The sequence below is a fragment of the Diachasma alloeum genome, unplaced genomic scaffold, assembly GCF_001412515.2.
Source record: "Diachasma alloeum isolate Michigan unplaced genomic scaffold, Dall2.0 Dall_scaffold_00648, whole genome shotgun sequence".
NCBI classification, from domain to species: Eukaryota; Metazoa; Arthropoda; class Insecta; order Hymenoptera; family Braconidae; genus Diachasma; species Diachasma alloeum.
This window is the reverse complement of record NW_021680780.1, coordinates 383972-403629: the sequence shown is the minus strand read 5'-3', so window position 1 is coordinate 403629 and position 19658 is coordinate 383972. Positions and strand designations below refer to the sequence as shown.

At 37.1% G+C, this 19658-nt stretch overlaps 3 protein-coding genes across 6 annotated transcripts; 2 read left to right on the top strand and 1 right to left on the bottom strand.

The window, feature by feature from the left end:
• Positions 1-1191: 1191 nt before the first annotated feature.
• Positions 1192-5344, top strand: LOC107043868 (ABC transporter G family member 23). The gene is made up of 4 exons (XM_029126528.1): positions 1192-1382; positions 3623-3837; positions 4482-4752; positions 5240-5344. Exons 2-4 carry the CDS (start codon positions 3629-3631, stop codon positions 5342-5344), a joined length of 585 nt encoding a protein of 194 aa, XP_028982361.1. The 5' UTR covers positions 1192-1382; positions 3623-3628.
• A 1095-nt stretch (positions 5345-6439) lies between these two features.
• LOC107043937 (ABC transporter G family member 23) lies at positions 6440-12639 on the top strand. Its single transcript, XM_015265648.1, has 8 exons — positions 6440-6683; positions 7328-7598; positions 8086-8335; positions 9129-9893; positions 10318-10433; positions 10901-10971; positions 11059-11324; positions 11747-12639. The coding sequence occupies exons 1-8, from the start codon at positions 6475-6477 to the stop codon at positions 12046-12048; spliced, it is 2250 nt and encodes a 749-aa protein (XP_015121134.1). The 5' UTR covers positions 6440-6474; the 3' UTR covers positions 12049-12639.
• A 1304-nt stretch (positions 12640-13943) lies between these two features.
• LOC107043938 (lysyl oxidase homolog 3) lies at positions 13944-18687 on the bottom strand. 4 transcript variants are annotated; one of them, XM_015265649.2, is made up of 9 exons: positions 18275-18687; positions 17537-17763; positions 17231-17377; positions 16183-16449; positions 15285-15491; positions 14890-15187; positions 14467-14595; positions 14255-14378; positions 13944-14193 (listed from the first exon to the last, which is right to left on the bottom strand). In XM_015265649.2, the coding sequence occupies exons 2-9, from the start codon at positions 17733-17735 to the stop codon at positions 14071-14073; spliced, it is 1494 nt and encodes a 497-aa protein (XP_015121135.1). In that variant the 5' UTR covers positions 17736-17763; positions 18275-18687; the 3' UTR covers positions 13944-14070. The 4 variants fall into 4 exon arrangements, with proteins under 4 accessions (XP_015121135.1, XP_015121136.1, XP_015121137.1 ...); XM_015265650.2 differs by having other exon boundaries at positions 18281-18687; XM_015265651.2 differs by having other exon boundaries at positions 18316-18687.
• Positions 18688-19658: the final 971 nt, after the last annotated feature.

Genomic DNA, 19658 nt, shown 5'->3' with positions numbered 1-19658 from the left:
GTAATATCGTTAAAACCTGATGAATCACGCCATGTCACAGTGAACCCAGGCCATACGTTTAATGGGTGGAAAATTTTCAAGCACCGGAGCTCTTCGGAGTGAGCATTCAAGTCACTGCAGATGTCGTGATGAAATTGTCTCGGGGGAGGGTGAGACAATACGATTCGACAGTTTTCGTTGATTTTATCGTGAAATTGGGGCGTCGATTTGTCAATTTCTGGCCAGTATTCCATGCTAATTGGAAAAATTCCGGAGAATATGGTCTGGAATTTTTCGTGTGGAAAAATCGATGGAAATTGTCAATTTCAGTTCATTTTTTCTATGAAAATTTATGGATGTCACGAAAATTCAAGTGAATGTATCCTTGATCTTTCGATTAATAATAAATTCACAGAATTTGGTATTCAATGTTCATGTTTAGATTGAAAATTCGAGTGATAAAATAAAAAATTCTCGTTTTTTAATTTTCAGTAAAATTTGGAATTTCATGATTCCATTCCTTGAATTTTTAATTTGAATGTTAATTCCATACTTTCACGTACGAAAAAATTCAATAGAAAAAATCAATCAGAAAAATCGAAATCTATTGACTTTTTCGATCAAATATCTAATAGGATCTGCGCAAAAAACGGATAGAATTTTAACGAGAATTCTCAATAGAATTTTCTAGCGAATTCACTACCTTTTCTATTGAATTTTTTCATACGTGTTCTTTTCCCCAAATAAAGATTACTCTCTCGCCCCTAAGAAATTCCTACAAAACTGAGGCCTGAAGGACTAAACCACAGATTTAGATAATTTACCGCAAAAAAAATGTAAAAAGCCAACAGATGCATTCCATCCCTTTGAATCAATGAAAAAACTGTGGAATTTTCTCTAACAATCTAGAAACTTGTCTCTCCGCAAGATTCAGCGCATCTCTAACGAATGCCAGGCTGCAAAATTCACAAGTCTATAAATACGATGTCCAGCTGAATCGTCAGCCTCCTCAGAAGATCATGGTTCAGGGTCCAGAGACCCTCCCACCTAAGCACCCGCGCTTCAATGGCCCTGGTGAATCCTCGGAAGACTCGGACTTCTGGCCGAGGATAAAAAAGCCAAGTGGTGGCAATTCTCCTTTTTCCCCGCATTTCTCTGTCGGTGTGTGTCAATATGTTCGTTGCACAAGAATTTTGATTCCTCCTTTCTGTGTGTACACATGGGCAACCGAGGACTCGCTGCTCATGGCATGAGCCAGTTCGCCGGTGGCTTCGTCACGATCAACCAGCCGCTCTCCAGTTCCACCTGGAAGTATTCATCATCCAAAGTTGACGATTACCCATTCCCTCTGAATAAACAAACAAGTATTTGTGGGACCAAATTTTACACAAGCGGCTACCTCGGTAATTCCTGCTGTTTGTCTCATTCATTCCGATGAGTTTCTTGTGCACACGTGCAAAGTGGTATAACAGTTTCGGTATATTTGTGATTACAAGTAAATAAAGCCGATGATACGAGTGAATGTGACATATTGACACACCTTGTGGGTTTAATTATAGTGGAGATTCCCCGGTGAATAATGGACAACAGTTTTGACCTTTATCACACACCCAGAGAAATGGTTTATCAGGAATGAATGAACTTTACTTGCATTGAATCACGTACAACAAAATTCTGTGGAATTTTCTGGGCATTTTCGGTCGATTTCGCTGGAAAATTTCGCACCTTATCTGCGCATTTTTTTCAATAGAAACTATCAATGGAAAATATTCTGTTGAAAAAATCAATAGAATTCGATTTTTCGGCACATCTTTTTCTATTCAAACGTTTTCTGTGAGAATTTCTCGATATGAATTTTCGAATTATTTTGGTTGATTTTTATCATGAAAAGGGAAGAAGAAAAGAGTGGAAAAACGTGGAAAATTCAGGTCGAGGAATTTCTATAGAAAATATACCAGTAGAAAAAGTTGAAACAAAAATTAAAAATTCAAATGAATTTTGTTTTTTTTATTTTTCTAGAAAATTCTTTCTATTGAACATTTGAAAAAAACAGAGCTGCGGAATTCTTCCGCAGCATCGGCCAAAAACTAACAGAATTCTCGTGCCTGATAAATTGTCTCATCTAAAAAGCTCCGTTTTACGTCTCTTCATTTTTATTCCCATAAAATAAATCAATCTTTTTCAATACAAACAGTGTTCCGGCGACGAAGAGAACGAATTTATTAACATGTCATCAATCGTTCAATTAATTCTCATGAGGATCTCTTTCGAGTGAATAAATTATTCATTTCACATAATGAAAACATTCTGATTGAAACAGCCATCTAATAGAAAAATATATAATAATAAAAATGAATACAAAAGAGAAATACTGCCGAAGCAACAGAAAAAAATCCCCAATAAAAAGTTTTATTCGTTTTAAACGCGTCATTTCTCAGGGTGCCGAAGCTATTAAGATGTCGATTCAATGCTGAAAAAAAAAAATGATTACGCGGGAAATATCACTGCTGAGGCTGTGAATCATGGCAAATAAGTTTACAAAAGTTTCCATTAACGACCGCAACTTTGAACTTCCTTCTGCAATTTTTTAATCGCTTGAGTGACAATTAAATCGTCATGTTTTTGTTGAATTTCGAGGTGTCCCGCACAGCTGAAAATTCTAATGAGGAAAAGAGAGTGATATAATGAAAGTAGACAAGTAGAAAAGTTACAAAGCGTTGCCACGATTTCGTAAACCACGGCATTTTCGAAATTTGGCTGGTCGTCGTGATCCGCCATTGGGACATTTCCGGTTTTTAATAAAGAGAGTTTGGAAAATGAAATGAGATATTGATGATTCACCCGTGTCCATTAACACCCGCCAATTTCATAATACCGGGCTCGCCGGTGTTATGTCGTTTATTAGCATTCATGAGATTCTTTGAAAGTGAAAGAGAAGGAGAAAATAAAGTTAAAGAATGAAAAAAAGAAGGCATTGATTTCTCCTGAAATTATCCGGTCGCTCGCGTCCGTGATCGGTCCAGCATGCGGTGAGAGCCTGATGTGTTATATCACTCTTGACCAAGTGTAACGAGACAAAAATGAGAATTGGGAGGGGGGATGATCGAAGGCATTAGAATAGGGGGACAATTTGTCGAGAGGTTTTTGCATGTTTAGGTTGTTGGTTGAGAGTGGGAGCGACGAATTCGCGAGTGGGCTGAGCTAGTTTCAGGTCGTCAGGTATTTTTAGAGGAGATCTTAGGACCTGGGGGGATGGATGGGTACCGGAGGGGCAACTTTCAGCCATTTATATTGGATACAATCGTAGACAAATGGGTTGAGAAAAACAAACTTTTGCGACCGCTTCCGTTACACCTTAACCAGAGGAAAGGTCAAGAAAATTGCCTCTCAACGCGCGAAAAAACCCAATCTGTTTCATCCCTGTAGGTTTTTAAATTTAATTACCGTGTATTTGTTCTAATTATTTGTTTTAATTAAGGGCAAAATTACCCGGAGTTTTCACTCTTATCGGATTACAAAATCGAAGGAGTTGTTTATAAATTATCAGGAATGTTCATCATTCGAGAACTGATTCAAACCCAGCCTATTCTTTAATTAAAAAATGTGCTCTGCGAGTGATTAATGATGTTAAATTCCTAATTAGGTGAACATGGAGCCGGGAAGTCAGGTGGGCTCGTTACCAGGGGCCTCGATAGAGTTGAAAGCGAGAAGGGCACAGTTCCAGACGCAAGCGTCTACCGTGGACACTAGGAGACGGCAGGCTGTGTGTGTTAGAAGGGCGTTCAAAAAATATGGAGGGAAAAATAATCCGAATATTATTCTCGACGGTCTCAATATGACTGTGCCAAAGGGTGCTATGTAAGTGACACCCCAATGACTCCATTACTAAACGACCGTCGACAACAACTATTACTAAATTATTTTCAATCGTGATTTAATCTCGGGAACGAGTGGTTCTGGGAGAAAACACTCGGATGACCTTTCTCGTAGCTGAGAAAATTTCAAACAGAATGGGTTCTGACCTTTTCCCCGGAACCACTCGTTATCGAGATAATTTCATGCTTCAGGAGATCTAGACAATCGTCTTATCTATACTACTGGATAAAAATATTAATTTATTAAATAAAATTAAATAAATAAATTAAATAAAAATTATTTATTTACTTAAAATGGGTAAATTGAGAGGCGCTCGTTCTCTCCCCAAGACAAAATAATTTAATCTAAGAAACAACCAAATATCAAAGTTGAGATAAAAATTCAGCTAGCGCTTAAATTAATTGTAATGACATCTTCAAATATTAAGAATTTTCGTATCCCCCCTGTCATAGAGACATTCCTGCGAGACGGGTATTCAAAGGAATAAAAAAAGGAAAAAATAGCTATCATTATTTATCTTGAAAAAAAATTTAAAAATAGATAAATGAATATATTTATTGTTTTTTTGTTCAATTTTACCGCTTCGCTACTCATTTCCTGGCAACGGTAATTTCTTCCTATGATAGATACGGTCTCCTGGGAGCAAGTGGTTGTGGAAAAACGACTCTTCTATCTTGCATAGTCGGAAGACGTCGTTTAAACTCCGGTGAAATATGGGTTCTGGGTGGAAAGCCCGGCTCCAAAGGCTCCGGTGTGCCCGGCCCCCGAGTTGGTTACATGCCTCAAGAGCTTGCACTCTACGGCGAATTCACTATTCGCGAGACATTTATCTATTTCGGTTGGATCGCCGGCATGAGCACCGTCCAGGTTGACGAGAAACTTGAATTTCTGCTTCAGGTACATCCCCAACAATTTATTCAATAGAAAACTTAGCGAATTCGCAACAAAATTCTCGCTAGAAAAAGTCAATAGATTTCAAATTTCTGTTGGAATTTTTCTGAGATTTTTTCTGTTAGAAATTATTGGGCACCAATTTTCCAAGTTTTTTCCACTGGATTTTGGTTTATTTTGCATTACAGAATCCGAGTGGAAGAAACTTGGAAAATTGATGCCCAAGCATTCTTATAGAACAAATCTCAAGAGAAAATTCTGAACAGAAATCCGAAATATTGACTTTCTTATGGAATATCCAATTGAATCAGCGCGAAAAACAAATAGAATTTTTCAATAGAATTCTAATAGAATTTGCTAGCGAATTCGCTGGGTTTTCTATTGAATTTTTTCATGTGTTTATTCATTCAAGATCTCTCTCCCACATTCCCCTCATTTCTCATGCTTTTCACATTGAGAGGGTTTGCAAAAAAATTGAAATGATTGTCCACAGCTTCTGGAGCTACCCAACGAGAATCGTTTCGTGAAGAATCTTTCTGGTGGCCAGCAGCGTCGAGTATCCATTGCAGCGACACTTCTNTCACTGCTGAGGCTGTGAATCATGGCAAATAAGTTTACAAAAGTTTCCATTAACGACCGCAACTTTGAACTTCCTTCTGCAATTTTTTAATCGCTTGAGTGACAATTAAATCGTCATGTTTTTGTTGAATTTCGAGGTGTCCCGCACAGCTGAAAATTCTAATGAGGAAAAGAGAGTGATATAATGAAAGTAGACAAGTAGAAAAGTTACAAAGCGTTGCCACGATTTCGTAAACCACGGCATTTTCGAAATTTGGCTGGTCGTCGTGATCCGCCATTGGGACATTTCCGGTTTTTAATAAAGAGAGTTTGGAAAATGAAATGAGATATTGATGATTCACCCGTGTCCATTAACACCCGCCAATTTCATAATACCGGGCTCGCCGGTGTTATGTCGTTTATTAGCATTCATGAGATTCTTTGAAAGTGAAAGAGAAGGAGAAAATAAAGTTAAAGAATGAAAAAAAGAAGGCATTGATTTCTCCTGAAATTATCCGGTCGCTCGCGTCCGTGATCGGTCCAGCATGCGGTGAGAGCCTGATGTGTTATATCACTCTTGACCAAGTGTAACGAGACAAAAATGAGAATTGGGAGGGGGGATGATCGAAGGCATTAGAATAGGGGGACAATTTGTCGAGAGGTTTTTGCATGTTTAGGTTGTTGGTTGAGAGTGGGAGCGACGAATTCGCGAGTGGGCTGAGCTAGTTTCAGGTCGTCAGGTATTTTTAGAGGAGATCTTAGGACCTGGGGGGATGGATGGGTACCGGAGGGGCAACTTTCAGCCATTTATATTGGATACAATCGTAGACAAATGGGTTGAGAAAAACAAACTTTTGCGACCGCTTCCGTTACACCTTAACCAGAGGAAAGGTCAAGAAAATTGCCTCTCAACGCGCGAAAAAACCCAATCTGTTTCATCCCTGTAGGTTTTTAAATTTAATTACCGTGTATTTGTTCTAATTATTTGTTTTAATTAAGGGCAAAATTACCCGGAGTTTTCACTCTTATCGGATTACAAAATCGAAGGAGTTGTTTATAAATTATCAGGAATGTTCATCATTCGAGAACTGATTCAAACCCAGCCTATTCTTTAATTAAAAAATGTGCTCTGCGAGTGATTAATGATGTTAAATTCCTAATTAGGTGAACATGGAGCCGGGAAGTCAGGTGGGCTCGTTACCAGGGGCCTCGATAGAGTTGAAAGCGAGAAGGGCACAGTTCCAGACGCAAGCGTCTACCGTGGACACTAGGAGACGGCAGGCTGTGTGTGTTAGAAGGGCGTTCAAAAAATATGGAGGGAAAAATAATCCGAATATTATTCTCGACGGTCTCAATATGACTGTGCCAAAGGGTGCTATGTAAGTGACACCCCAATGACTCCATTACTAAACGACCGTCGACAACAACTATTACTAAATTATTTTCAATCGTGATTTAATCTCGGGAACGAGTGGTTCTGGGAGAAAACACTCGGATGACCTTTCTCGTAGCTGAGAAAATTTCAAACAGAATGGGTTCTGACCTTTTCCCCGGAACCACTCGTTATCGAGATAATTTCATGCTTCAGGAGATCTAGACAATCGTCTTATCTATACTACTGGATAAAAATATTAATTTATTAAATAAAATTAAATAAATAAATTAAATAAAAATTATTTATTTACTTAAAATGGGTAAATTGAGAGGCGCTCGTTCTCTCCCCAAGACAAAATAATTTAATCTAAGAAACAACCAAATATCAAAGTTGAGATAAAAATTCAGCTAGCGCTTAAATTAATTGTAATGACATCTTCAAATATTAAGAATTTTCGTATCCCCCCTGTCATAGAGACATTCCTGCGAGACGGGTATTCAAAGGAATAAAAAAAGGAAAAAATAGCTATCATTATTTATCTTGAAAAAAAATTTAAAAATAGATAAATGAATATATTTATTGTTTTTTTGTTCAATTTTACCGCTTCGCTACTCATTTCCTGGCAACGGTAATTTCTTCCTATGATAGATACGGTCTCCTGGGAGCAAGTGGTTGTGGAAAAACGACTCTTCTATCTTGCATAGTCGGAAGACGTCGTTTAAACTCCGGTGAAATATGGGTTCTGGGTGGAAAGCCCGGCTCCAAAGGCTCCGGTGTGCCCGGCCCCCGAGTTGGTTACATGCCTCAAGAGCTTGCACTCTACGGCGAATTCACTATTCGCGAGACATTTATCTATTTCGGTTGGATCGCCGGCATGAGCACCGTCCAGGTTGACGAGAAACTTGAATTTCTGCTTCAGGTACATCCCCAACAATTTATTCAATAGAAAACTTAGCGAATTCGCAACAAAATTCTCGCTAGAAAAAGTCAATAGATTTCAAATTTCTGTTGGAATTTTTCTGAGATTTTTTCTATTAGAAATTATTGGGCACCAATTTTCCAAGTTTTTTCCACTGGATTTTGGTTTATTTTGCATTACAGAATCCGAGTGGAAGAAACTTGGAAAATTGATGCCCAAGCATTCTTATAGAACAAATCTCAAGAGAAAATTCTGAACAGAAATCCGAAATATTGACTTTCTTATGGAATATCCAATTGAATCAGCGCGAAAAACAAATAGAATTTTTCAATAGAATTCTAATAGAATTTGCTAGCGAATTCGCTGGGTTTTCTATTGAATTTTTTCATGTGTTTATTCATTCAAGATCTCTCTCCCACATTCCCCTCATTTCTCATGCTTTTCACATTGAGAGGGTTTGCAAAAAAATTGAAATGATTGTCCACAGCTTCTGGAGCTACCCAACGAGAATCGTTTCGTGAAGAATCTTTCTGGTGGCCAGCAGCGTCGAGTATCCATTGCAGCGACACTTCTCGCTGACCCTGAGCTCCTGATTCTCGACGAACCGACAGTCGGAGTGGACCCAGTTCTGCGTCAGAACATCTGGGACCATCTCGTTCAACTGACGAAGGATGGCACGAAGACCATCATCATCACGACGCACTACATCGATGAGACGAAACAAGCGACGACGATAGGTAGCGATAGATGGAATCATGTTTATTTATTTATTTTTAACGTAATTCGGGTCATAATCAGGTTTATGGGGATTTTTACGAAAGTTTCTTTCGTCTTTCTAAACTTCATAATCTCTCAACTTGAGAATGTATCAGCCTTGATTCACTCAATCTCCGTTTTGTTGGGATAGCCATTATGGTGTTGAACTTTCATTAAAACGCCGTAACGATAATCGAATTTAATGAAATAGGGATATGTTTCCTGAAGCAGATGAACGCTGTCAAGTTACGTCACATTTATTTTAAGAAAATATTCAATTAGGCGATTTCTTTTTGAAAGTATGCTATTCACTGTTGGAAAAAAATCAGAATTTCATGAACGATTTAGGAGTTATCCTCAGGCGTGCGATATTAAATTGTATTTAGGGAGGAAATTCTTTTCAATTCCTAAGACGAATATAAAATTCCACGAACGATGTTATTTTTCAAATTGAATTCACAGCATTAAAAATGGAAAAACTATTCCCTAAATTTCATTTATTATACTGTATGAAAATGTTCAATTGAATTTAACCATTGAAATTGAATTTTGATTTTCACAATAAGCTGAAAAATTCTTCAAGATCGCACACGAAACCCCCAATTCCGTTCACTTCCTGAGACGAATGCAAAATTCCATGAACGATGCGATTTCAAATTGAATTCAAATTCGCAGCACTAAAAATTCAAAAATTATTCCTTACAAATAAAAAAAAATCTGTCATTTATTACGTATTGTAAAAATGTTGAATTGACCAAAAAAAACTGATGACAGGTCTGATGCGGGGTGGAAAATTCCTCGCCGAGGAGTCTCCACGGCGGCTGATGGAGATGCACCGCCTGGACACCCTCGAAGAGGTCTTCCTAAAGCTCAGTAGAAAACAGAACATGGGGCTCAGACGGCGAAGCAGCATTTTGAGTAGTGTCACAGGAGTTCCCCCGGACATTGACGTTGACGACGAGATGAGCGGTGAATTCGGTGACAACGTCAGCATATCGAGTCGCCGGAGAAGCGTAGCGCCCCCAGTTCTCAACGAGAACCTCCCCGAGCTGCCCCCCGAGGAGGAGGGAAAGAGTAAATTCGCTCCCCTCGATCCGCAGCACATGAAGGCACTCATATGGAAGAATTTCCTCTGGATGTGGAGAAACGTCGGCGTTATGCTCTTCATCATAGGACTGCCTGTTATGCAAACTATTCTATTCTGCTTATCGATCGGGCGGGATCCCATCGGATTGAAACTGGCTATTGTTAATCACGAGTTGAATAACAGCAGGCAGCCCTGTATTCCGTCGACTGGTTGCGACGAGAGGATGTACAGTTGTCGTTATCTCAAGCATTTGGCGGCTAGGAAGGTTGAATATGTCTATTTTGATACCGAGGCGGAGGCCAATCATGCTGTGGAGAAGGGACGCGCCTGGGGGTCTTTCTCATTTCCGAGGAATTATACGGATTCTATTGTCGCGAGGATTGCTGAGGGCAAGGATGCCGAGAATTGGACTGCTGTGCATGCGGATATATCCATTGCTCTGGATATGTCGAGTATGAAATTTTCAGTTTTTCATTTGTTGAGATACATAGGATGGGGCACGAGCAGATCGTTCTTCCTCATTCCATTCATTTTTTTCTTGATGCTAATGAGGCATTTTCTATGGAAATTCCTCGATATAAATTACTAATTTTTCCCCCACTTTTTTCTGCAAATTCTACTGTTTTTTGTATACAGTATCTTATATTAAACATTGATGGAATGAATATAAGATTGATGTAATATTTTACTCATTTTTCTCGCATTCTATTGAGATTTAAAATTCTTTCTGTAGAAAATACTCGACAGTTTCTCAAGTTTTTTACTGCTTTTCTTTCTCTTCATATTAAAAAAACGTTTTAAGCAAATTTATTTGACATGAATGAAGGCTTCAATGTTATCAAAATTATCTTATCCCGTTGATTGTTCAACTTTCAGATCAACAAATTGCTCAACTTCTGAAACGTGACATCTACAAATCATTCGAGAAATTTGCAGAGGACATTGCCGTTGGGTGTAACTACAGTCGAAAAGCAGCGGCCATCCCTGTCTTCGTAAGTACTACGCATGAAAAACTTTAGCGCATAAATGCAAAATATTTGAATAGAGAATTCTATTGGATTTCTACTGCAGTTCTGTTGAAAATTCTATTAATTTCTGGCCGCTGCTCATTGGAAAATATTCAATAGGAGTTATTTCATTTGGTAAAAATCAGCTGACTCCTTCAACATGATTTTTACAATTTTCTTCCACTCTATGTTTCTTCTCTTTTCATTTAAATCGAATATATATATTTTTCCCCCATTAAAAGTTTTGCATTGAACATTTCTATTGAAAAAGACGCACATAATGCGGAATTATTAAAAAGAATCAGTTGAAAACTAACGAAATTTCACTAGAATTTTCCAACGAATTCCCCAGATTTTTCCATGAAATGTTTTTCTATTTGATCCCCAAAACCCAATTTTCCCGTTAAATTTCATTACCAAAGAAAGTGATTGATGACTCATGAAATCTGCAGTTCAATCAGCCAATATACGGACCAGAGGAGCCGAATTTCACGGACTTTGCTGCTCCCGGTATAATTCTGACGTAAGCAACCCTAAGAAACAAGTTTTAACATTCACAACTCAATACCCATCATTCACGTAACAATCTCCCCATCCCCCGTATTTTCAGGATTATTTTCTTCTTATCTGTGGCACTGACGTCCGGTGCTATGCTGTTGGAACGTAATGAGGGCCTTCTGGAACGCAGTTTGGTGTCTGGTATCACTGGTACTGAGATACTATTCGGACAAGTAGTGACTCAATTTGTGGTGATGATAGGCCAGACTGTAATGATGCTCGTATTTGTATTTGCCATCTTCAAATTGACCATTGAGGGAGATATTGCACTTGTCAGTATACTGACGATACTCTGTGGATTATGCGGAATGTGCTTCGGTGAATATTCATTTTACACTTTTCGTGAGAGAAAAAAATCCTCAATTCAAGAGCTTTAATTGGTATTCTTTAACGCGACGAGTCACTATTTAGCAATCGAACGTCAATTAGTCTTGCATGAAGAATTAACAAACCGTACATTCATACAATATTTTAATGACAATTAGAGAACTCATTCATTTTTTGGAATGAGAATATCTTAATTATATGCAATAAATTAAATTCCAAAAAACAGCCATTTGAACGAGAATAAAAATTCTTTCAAATGAAGTTTACTCAATTAAAATTCAAAAAACGATTTGATGAATCAAAATTAATTTAAAGTATTAGAAAATGAGAAAATTTTGGATAACGATGAAAAATTCTTTGAGTGACACAAAAATGACAATTGGATAATCATTTGTTTATTACAATTTATCCAGGTTTTGTAGTTGCCTGCAGTTGCGAGAACGAACGCAGTGCCACATACATGGCGATGGGTTCCTTCCTCCCAATAGTCATGCTCTGCGGAATAATCTGGCCAGTGCAAGGGATGCATCCTGTCCTACGTGCTATAAGTATCATTCTTCCATTAACTAAAAGTACAGAGTCAATACGAGCTATGCTGGCAAGGGGCTGGGGCATCAGTGAGCCAACAGTCTACGAAGGATTCATCTCGATTTTCATCTGGATCCTCGTATTTCAAACCATCGCCATACTTCTACTCAAATTCAAGAAGGGATAATGATTTCGCGTTACTGCTGCTGTAGGGAATATAAATATCCATGACGTGTGGGCCGTTGTTGGTTGAGAGCGTATTGAAAATATTCACCGGTATATACCTCGGGCTGTAGTCGTGTTCCATTGATATCAGCCGTTACTGAAAGCTCAGTGTAATTACAATTCTGTGAATTCGTACGTTTCAAGGGGGTGAATTCAGCGCTCCTCGTTCGATGCGTTATTTACGAGTTATTTAGATATTTATTTTTATTTTTTGTGTGTTACTATTTTGGTTGTGTTGTGGTGGTCTTACGCGGAAGAAAATACTCCTGAATTGAGATTTTAATTCGAAAACTTTCTCGCCAATTAATTCCCCATTTTTCAAGCTCGAATTGAGAATAATTTTTTTTCGGAAATGAAATGAGAAAAAATATTATTCGAGTTGAAAGGAGAATTAGGCGCTAGCAATTGGGATATTTTTTTTCGTGTAGATCTCGATTTCGTGGATGATGTGTGATTAAGGACCCCGTTGTTGTTTTAAAATTGATGTAGGATGAATTCTGTGTAATTGTTGATGTATAGTAGACATTAAAAGAAACGTATAAATATTGGATAATCCCGTCTTTTAATTCCTGTGTATGCAAACGCTGGGAGAGGTCAATTGTATACTCCAGGTTTTATGCGTTATTTATGAGATATTTCAATATTTTATCATTTTTTTGGTTTATCTCTTGGTTGTGGAGTGTTAGGGTTACACGGAAAACAATGTTGTTGAGTTTGAGTCTTGATTAATTACGAATGTTCCAAGTTCGAATTAAGATGCTTTTCTTCTTTGAAAGGAAATATCATTCAGATTTGACAGTGTTGAATTCAAAATTAGTTTTTCTCATTATTTGTAGATGAGTATATTCTGGATCTTTGAATCTAGAATATCAATATTCTTAACATGGGAATGTTTCGCTTTTTGCAACGAGAAAAAACTATTATTCGCAAATACGAATTGAATATGAATCAATCACCAATTTTTCAAATTGGAACGAAGAATGTTTTTTCTTTTTTAAAAGAAGAAGATATAATTGGAATTTGAAAATTTCGAATTAAGAATTTTTTTTTTCATTGTGCGTAAATGAGTATATTCTGGATCTTTGAATCTGGAATATCAATATTCTTAACATGAGAATATTCCTCTTTTTGCAGCAAGAAAAAACTATTATTCGCAAATGTGAATTCCAACATTTTTTCGTGTAGATTTTATTTTATGGATGATAACGTGTGATTTGAATTCCACTTTATTGTACAGAACCGTCATATATTCTAAAAAATATATGATATTCTAAAAATGGATGAAAGAACTTGATTATTTCAAAATTCATGTAGCAAAAATCCTGTGGAATTGTTGATGTACAGTAGACATTAGAAGTAACATATAAAAATTGGATAAACCCGATCAATATTTTTATTATATTTGATAACTTTCTCGTCAATTAATCACAAATTCTTTCAAGTTCGAATGATGAATAATTTTTTTTATGTTTAAAAGGAGAAGAAAATATAATTGGGATTTGAAAGTCTTCGATTAAAATTTCTTTTTCTGCTTGTAAATGATATTCTTGATCTTTGACGCAAGAATATTAATATTCGTAACGTCAGAATATTTCCTTTTTGCAACAAGAAAAATCTGTCATTCGCAAACATGAATTCCAGTATTTTTTCGTGTAAATTTCGTTTTATGGATGATAACGTGTGATTGAAAGACGCCGAGTATTCGAATTATACTTTATTGTACAGAACCATCATATATTATCTACAAATATTCTAAAAATGAATGAAAGAACGTTGTTGTTTTAAAATTCACGTAGAATGAATCCTGTGTAATTTCTTATGTATAGTAGCCATTAAAAGTAATATATAAACACCCGATAAACCCGTTGAATATTTTTATTATCATTCTGTAATCTATTTAGCTTATGATTGATTGACCCATAAAAATGGAAATTCAATTGAATGTCTTGAAGAGAGCATTAGGTTTTTCAATAAAAATTTATCATTACGGTCTCCCAACCACACAATCATGCACAAGCGCCTGCGACTCAGTATAGAGTAGTCGACACTCAGCGGCATTATTCTCAAACGACATTTCCCCAATTTTGAATTCCGGATTAACAGCAACCTGTGCAAAAACGGAGGATTATTTTCACCGAATTCAATAAAATCCACCAGTAGATATTTACTTTGAGAGAGTACTGTCCCGGCTCAAGCTCGGATATGTCGATCCACTGGCAGTCAATATTGTATCGATAAATATCAGTGCAGTTCACTGATATTCCCTGGTCTCCGTAATTGGCACATTTATATCTGAAAATATATAACAAGCTCAGTACTGACTGATACGGAGTATTAATTAGAGAGCTATTGTGAGATTGTGCATTATTGGGTAACGAACCGGGGCTTTACTCCGGGCATGCACAGATTGTCCTCCAGGCAGAAAGATGCTTTGTGACCTTCTGCTATTCTTTTTCCTGTTGAGTCTATTATGTCGAATGTTGCGAAGACTTCCATCGAGTGATAATGCCTCAAAAGATTTAATTTATTATTATGTTCTTCACACGTCGGATTTTTTATGAAATTTAATGAGATTAAATTGCCGAGAAAAATCTCACCTGAACGCTCCCCATTTTTCATTATATAGAGAGAAAATTGTTGATCATTGAAATCTTTAAATTACTTCATAAATTTTTCTTCAATCATCGTATTTTTTCAAATTTTTAAAATGTTTCTTAATGATTTGAAGAGAACAGTTAAATTCAGATGCCGAAAATTTGAATGGGCGATACAATTCAATTGTATGTAATTCCGAAATACTCACATGTGACACATGTGCCACTCCCAGAGATGTTTAGGAACCGATGGTCTAAAATCGGCAGTTCCAGCATTGAGAATTCTCGCGGTGAATTTCAAGAGCCTCCTGGTCTCCCTGAGCCAATCGTCCGACTCCTTCTGTATCCTGTAAGCCTCCGAGGCGACGCAATTCTCCTCCATCGCGCATTGCAGCCAGAATAGGGGTCTATCCTCCAGGTGTGCAGTCCTCATGAGTTCGATGTGATCGATGACGAGATCAGCCATTTCTCTCCTACAAGCGACACTCGCAACATTTCCGGGACGACCTGAAACGACTTGCCAGTTTTATCGATATTCGGATGGAGAAATGTGAAACCATCAATACCGATTTTATTGCGGGGGCATGTCGTCCCCTCGATTCACCTGGACACTGCATGGAGCTGTCGTGGAGACACTCGCTGATGTGGTGCTCGTTTCCTCGACACCGAATGCCACTGATGCTCATAAATTCGTTTTTATCACTGTGAAGTGTCGTTTGAATTGCACTCGAAGCGTAGCCCAAGTTCAATTGGCGACAGATTACACTCGCTTCTAGGAGGGACCATCCGTCACCGCATACCATTCCCCAATCTAATATTTAGTTTTAAAATCTAAATTTTAGAGTAAAATTGTGAACAGAAAGAGAATACGCACGATAAATTTTCGTGGAAAATTCTATCGGATTTCTGGTGAATTGATGATGAAAATTCTGTTAGTTTCTATTAGTCTCTATTCCTGTTAGTTTCGATTGAAGAATTCCGCTGTTTTATTATGCGTTTTCTATAATATTTAGAATATACTCAATAGAAAATATTTTATAGAAAAGATCAGTAAAATTTCGGCTTTCTTTACAATTTTTTCTCGTGAGACATTTTCTGTACAAATTCCTCGAGGCGAATTTTCCAAGTTTATTTCACTCGATTTATCTTTTTTTTTCATTGAACAAGTCAAACAAAAAAACTCTGGAATATTTGAGCTGCAGAATTTTCATAGAAAATATCTCAACTGAATAAATCGTATACAAAAGTGAAATTCTATTCACACGCTTTTCTTATCCTAGAATTTTCCAAAAGAATTTCCCTCCGTTCGAAAAAACAGGAAATTGTTCTCCCGTCTACAAGCGCAGAAATTCACGCAGTGAAATAGACTTCCCAAGTCAAACAATTAGCTTCATCCCACTACAAGAATTAGTGCGCGCACCCTAATCCCCGCCGTAATGCTCCAATTGAGCGATGAAATTGCATCGACTTTCTTCCCTAAAACCTCGTTATACGACATTCACCTTCATCCGGGAATTTAATTTCGACACGTCCCTCGGAGGGATTCCTCCCCCCAGTCACCCGTAGCTGGAGTCTGGGATGATGCTCCTTTATTTTAATTCTCCTCGTGCTAATCGAGGGTGAGGGAAGATCGCCCTCTTTATCGTGAGTGCAAATAACTCCAGCAGCCTCGTTACTCTGACAATCGGAATTGCCCCAGCCGTCAAATCTGCATTTTCCGAGGTAATCCTCTCTACCGTCGCAAAAAATGTTATCCATCCAAAAGCGTCCTGAAATAAGTGACTTGTATCGGTCATTTGGTCAAGTGTTGATGAGTGCCTGATGCATTGAGTTATGGAGGAGTCAAACGAAATGGATTTAATATATGTAATAATAATAATAATGATAATAATAATGATAATAATAGGCATGTTCACGATTACCTTTAGAATCTGAATAGTTATTTATTTCACTGCGGAGTGTTAATCACGAGCTGCCGGGATTGGGAAAACTAATTAAACAACAATTAACACAAACAATATTTAATTGCACAACTCAAGTTGTACGCACTTTAGACACTAAATCAACGCGAATATAATTTCATTTACGGAGATACGGTTAACTATCGCAGAGGCCAAAAGTAATAATATGATATGAAGATATTGACAACTAGAGGAAATTACGAAACGTCCCATTTTGCCCGACTCTCCCCTATTAATAATGTAATTATTATTAATTGAACATGGAATAAATTAATAATTTCTGTTATAATTTTTTTTCAACATTTGGAAATGAGTATATTCTCTTTTTATAAAAGAAAAAAATATTAGAGTTGAAAGGAGAATTAGTAGCAAATATCAATTTTATTGGAAAAGTCAAATTTCCATCCAATTTGGGGATTTTTCAAATGAAATTTCAATGAAATTCCGGCAGCTTTGGAAGATAAAACATGATTTTATTTGTAGGAGGATATCTTCATAAAAACTCTGCTATCCGTCTCTCTCATCCCCCGGATATTCATCAAGAACTCCTCCTCAAATCACCGAATCGCGAAGATGAATCTTTACTTACTCCTCGCCTGTCCAAAACGAGAATTGCCGGTGGCCTCAAGTGCCCCCTCAAATCCAAGCTGTCTGCACACAACAGTCGCCTCCAAATGATCCCATTCGTCATCGCACACAGAGCCCCATTTGCCATCGTGAAGTATCTCGAGGTTTCCTAAAATCGAAAGACCGAGAGAATCAAGATAGGATGGTTTTTCTCCGTTCACGTGCAACTCCGCTAATTCACATGTGTCTCGTCGTTGACACGAATCACAACGAATTGACCTCAGTTAAATGAACGAATCTCGTAGCATCGGGAAATGAGACCTCATACCCTCGAACGCTTGTCTTCCACCGACGAGTTTAATTGCACCCTCTTGCTTCTTCAATCTCCGAAAATCCTGGCTCAATCGTCTCAGGTGGTATTTGGCCTTTTTACTCGGGTCTCTCGGGTAATTCCCACCGTCCACAATCAGAGCGAAGATTGATACAATAATAATTGCCTTCGCTCCGGCGATCTTCCAAGTGGTCATTTTATTTTATTCACTTCGTCATTTTTGTCTGGGAGATTGTTCCATTAATATTTTTAGCATGAAGAGGTTTGCAACAATTTATCAAATGATTTTTCCATTTTTTTTTCGAAACGACCCTTATTTAAAAATTTGATCGTCTCCAATTGTGGGAAATTGATTCGAAAAATTGTGTTTCCTCTTTTATTCAAGATATCGCACGAATACCGATGAAGTAAACCGTATGAACATTTAATAATGACCTCAGCAAATCTTTTGTTAATGAAGAGACCTTTTTTGCAACGAATAAATTTTTTTATAACATAAAATTTGATGACTTGTTGAACCTCTCCATTATCATTTAGAGATTACTGTATTATAATTATGAGAATGAAGAAGTTCAAAACAATTTATCAAATGATTTCCTTATTTTCTTTCAAAAAGCTTTTTAATTAGAAATTTTATTGAATAAAAAAAAAAATTTATCGTCTCAAAATTATTGAAATTAATCAGAAGAAAAAAGATGAAAAATTGTTTTTCATCTTTTATTCAAGATATCTTACGAATACCGATGAAGTAAAACGAATGAACATTTTGTAGTGACCTCCGCATAAATGTCTTCTGAACTTAAATCATAATTTTCTCAATGTACAATTCGCCTGCGTTATTACTTCAATTCCCGCTGTTACACTGACTCGTGCCACACACTTGTCACCGTTAATATCCTCCAGCTCCTCTCAATCGTCTGGATTTTAAACGCACAGCGATTCGCACTGGAATCACTTCAACGCACTCCCTCAAGACACACCATGACGTGATTTCATTACCGCATCGCATCGTTTCCCCATCATTTTCCGATTTTTTCCCCCCGTGTTTCACATTTCATTTCTTCCAACCTTCTCGAGTGTCCTTCGTTCCCAACATCTGGCGAATCTCAAAGTGTTTTTACGCCGTCAAGTGTAATGGAAGTGCTACGTAATTGCGTCGTAGTTTAATGAGAAATAAAAATCTATTAGACCTCGGTTTTTTGCTGGGTTATTGCTGAGAGAATGGACCACTCGAGGGGAGGGGTAATTGATGATTAATTTCGAGTCCGAGTTCTTGCTATGAGACATTTGGATTTTCTTTCTGCTCTTGATTGGGGTTTGACGTGTCATTTTTTATTGCTGCAAATGAAGAATAATTAATACGTGTTCGTTTCCGTCCGGACAATAACGCATGGCTAGCTTCTATTTGTGTTTGTATTTTATTTTTTATTGTTCAGGGGAATTCAAAAATTATCTGAAAAGAGCAATTGTTCAAGCATGGAGAAAATAATTTTTTTTGTTAGATTCACTGAAAATTCAAGCGATAATTTTATTCACTCTTGAATTGATTTTAGACTCAGTTTTTTTCAGCGCAAATGAAGAATAAAGAAGCATTTCCTTCGGGATAATAATGCGATTTTTATCAATTCTTTCTTATTTCATTATTCACTATTTTCGAAAATTTCAAAACTCCCAGAAAACTATACTTGTTTAAACACTATGGAGAAATCAATTTTCCGGTGAAATTCAATGAAAATTCAGTGCACAATTTTATTCACTTTTTATTTGACCTGAAATTCAATTTTTCTATACAACTTATTCTATTAATATGTTCTACAGAATTTCTTTGGCTCAAATTTTCCCAGTTTTTTCATTCTATTTCTTTTCATAAAGAAAACCCAACCAAAAAACGTGGAAAATTTGAGCCGAGGGAATCACCATTAACCGACAATTTATCTCCCTAAATAAATGAAAAATAAATAAGTAAATAAATAAATATAAAATCCTGACACCCCACTACCTCAGCATTCAATCACCTCCATCTCCGCCCCCAACTCTTCAAACCGCAAAAATCCCCAACTCCACTGCGAGATAAATAATTCAAACCATTTCAAGTAACCGATGCATCCCTTTTTAATCC

Coding starts and splice junctions, on each gene's coding strand:
- LOC107043937 (XM_015265648.1), top strand. CDS start 6,475: ATGGAGCCGGGAAGTCAGGTGGGCTCGTTACCAGGGGCCTCGATAGAG. Junction 6,684..7,327: donor ACTGTGCCAAAGGGTGCTAT/GTAAGTGACACC, acceptor TTCCTATGATAG/ATACGGTCTCCTGGGAGCAA. Junction 8,336..9,128: donor GAAACAAGCGACGACGATAG/GTAGCGATAGAT, acceptor AACTGATGACAG/GTCTGATGCGGGGTGGAAAA.
- LOC107043938 (XM_015265649.2), bottom strand. CDS start 17,735: ATGACCACTTGGAAGATCGCCGGAGCGAAGGCAATTATTATTGTATCA. Junction 17,378..17,536: donor TGGAAGACAAGCGTTCGAGG/GTATGAGGTCTC, acceptor TTTCGATTTTAG/GAAACCTCGAGATACTTCAC. Junction 15,188..15,284: donor CAGCTCCATGCAGTGTCCAG/GTGAATCGAGGG, acceptor AAGTCGTTTCAG/GTCGTCCCGGAAATGTTGCG.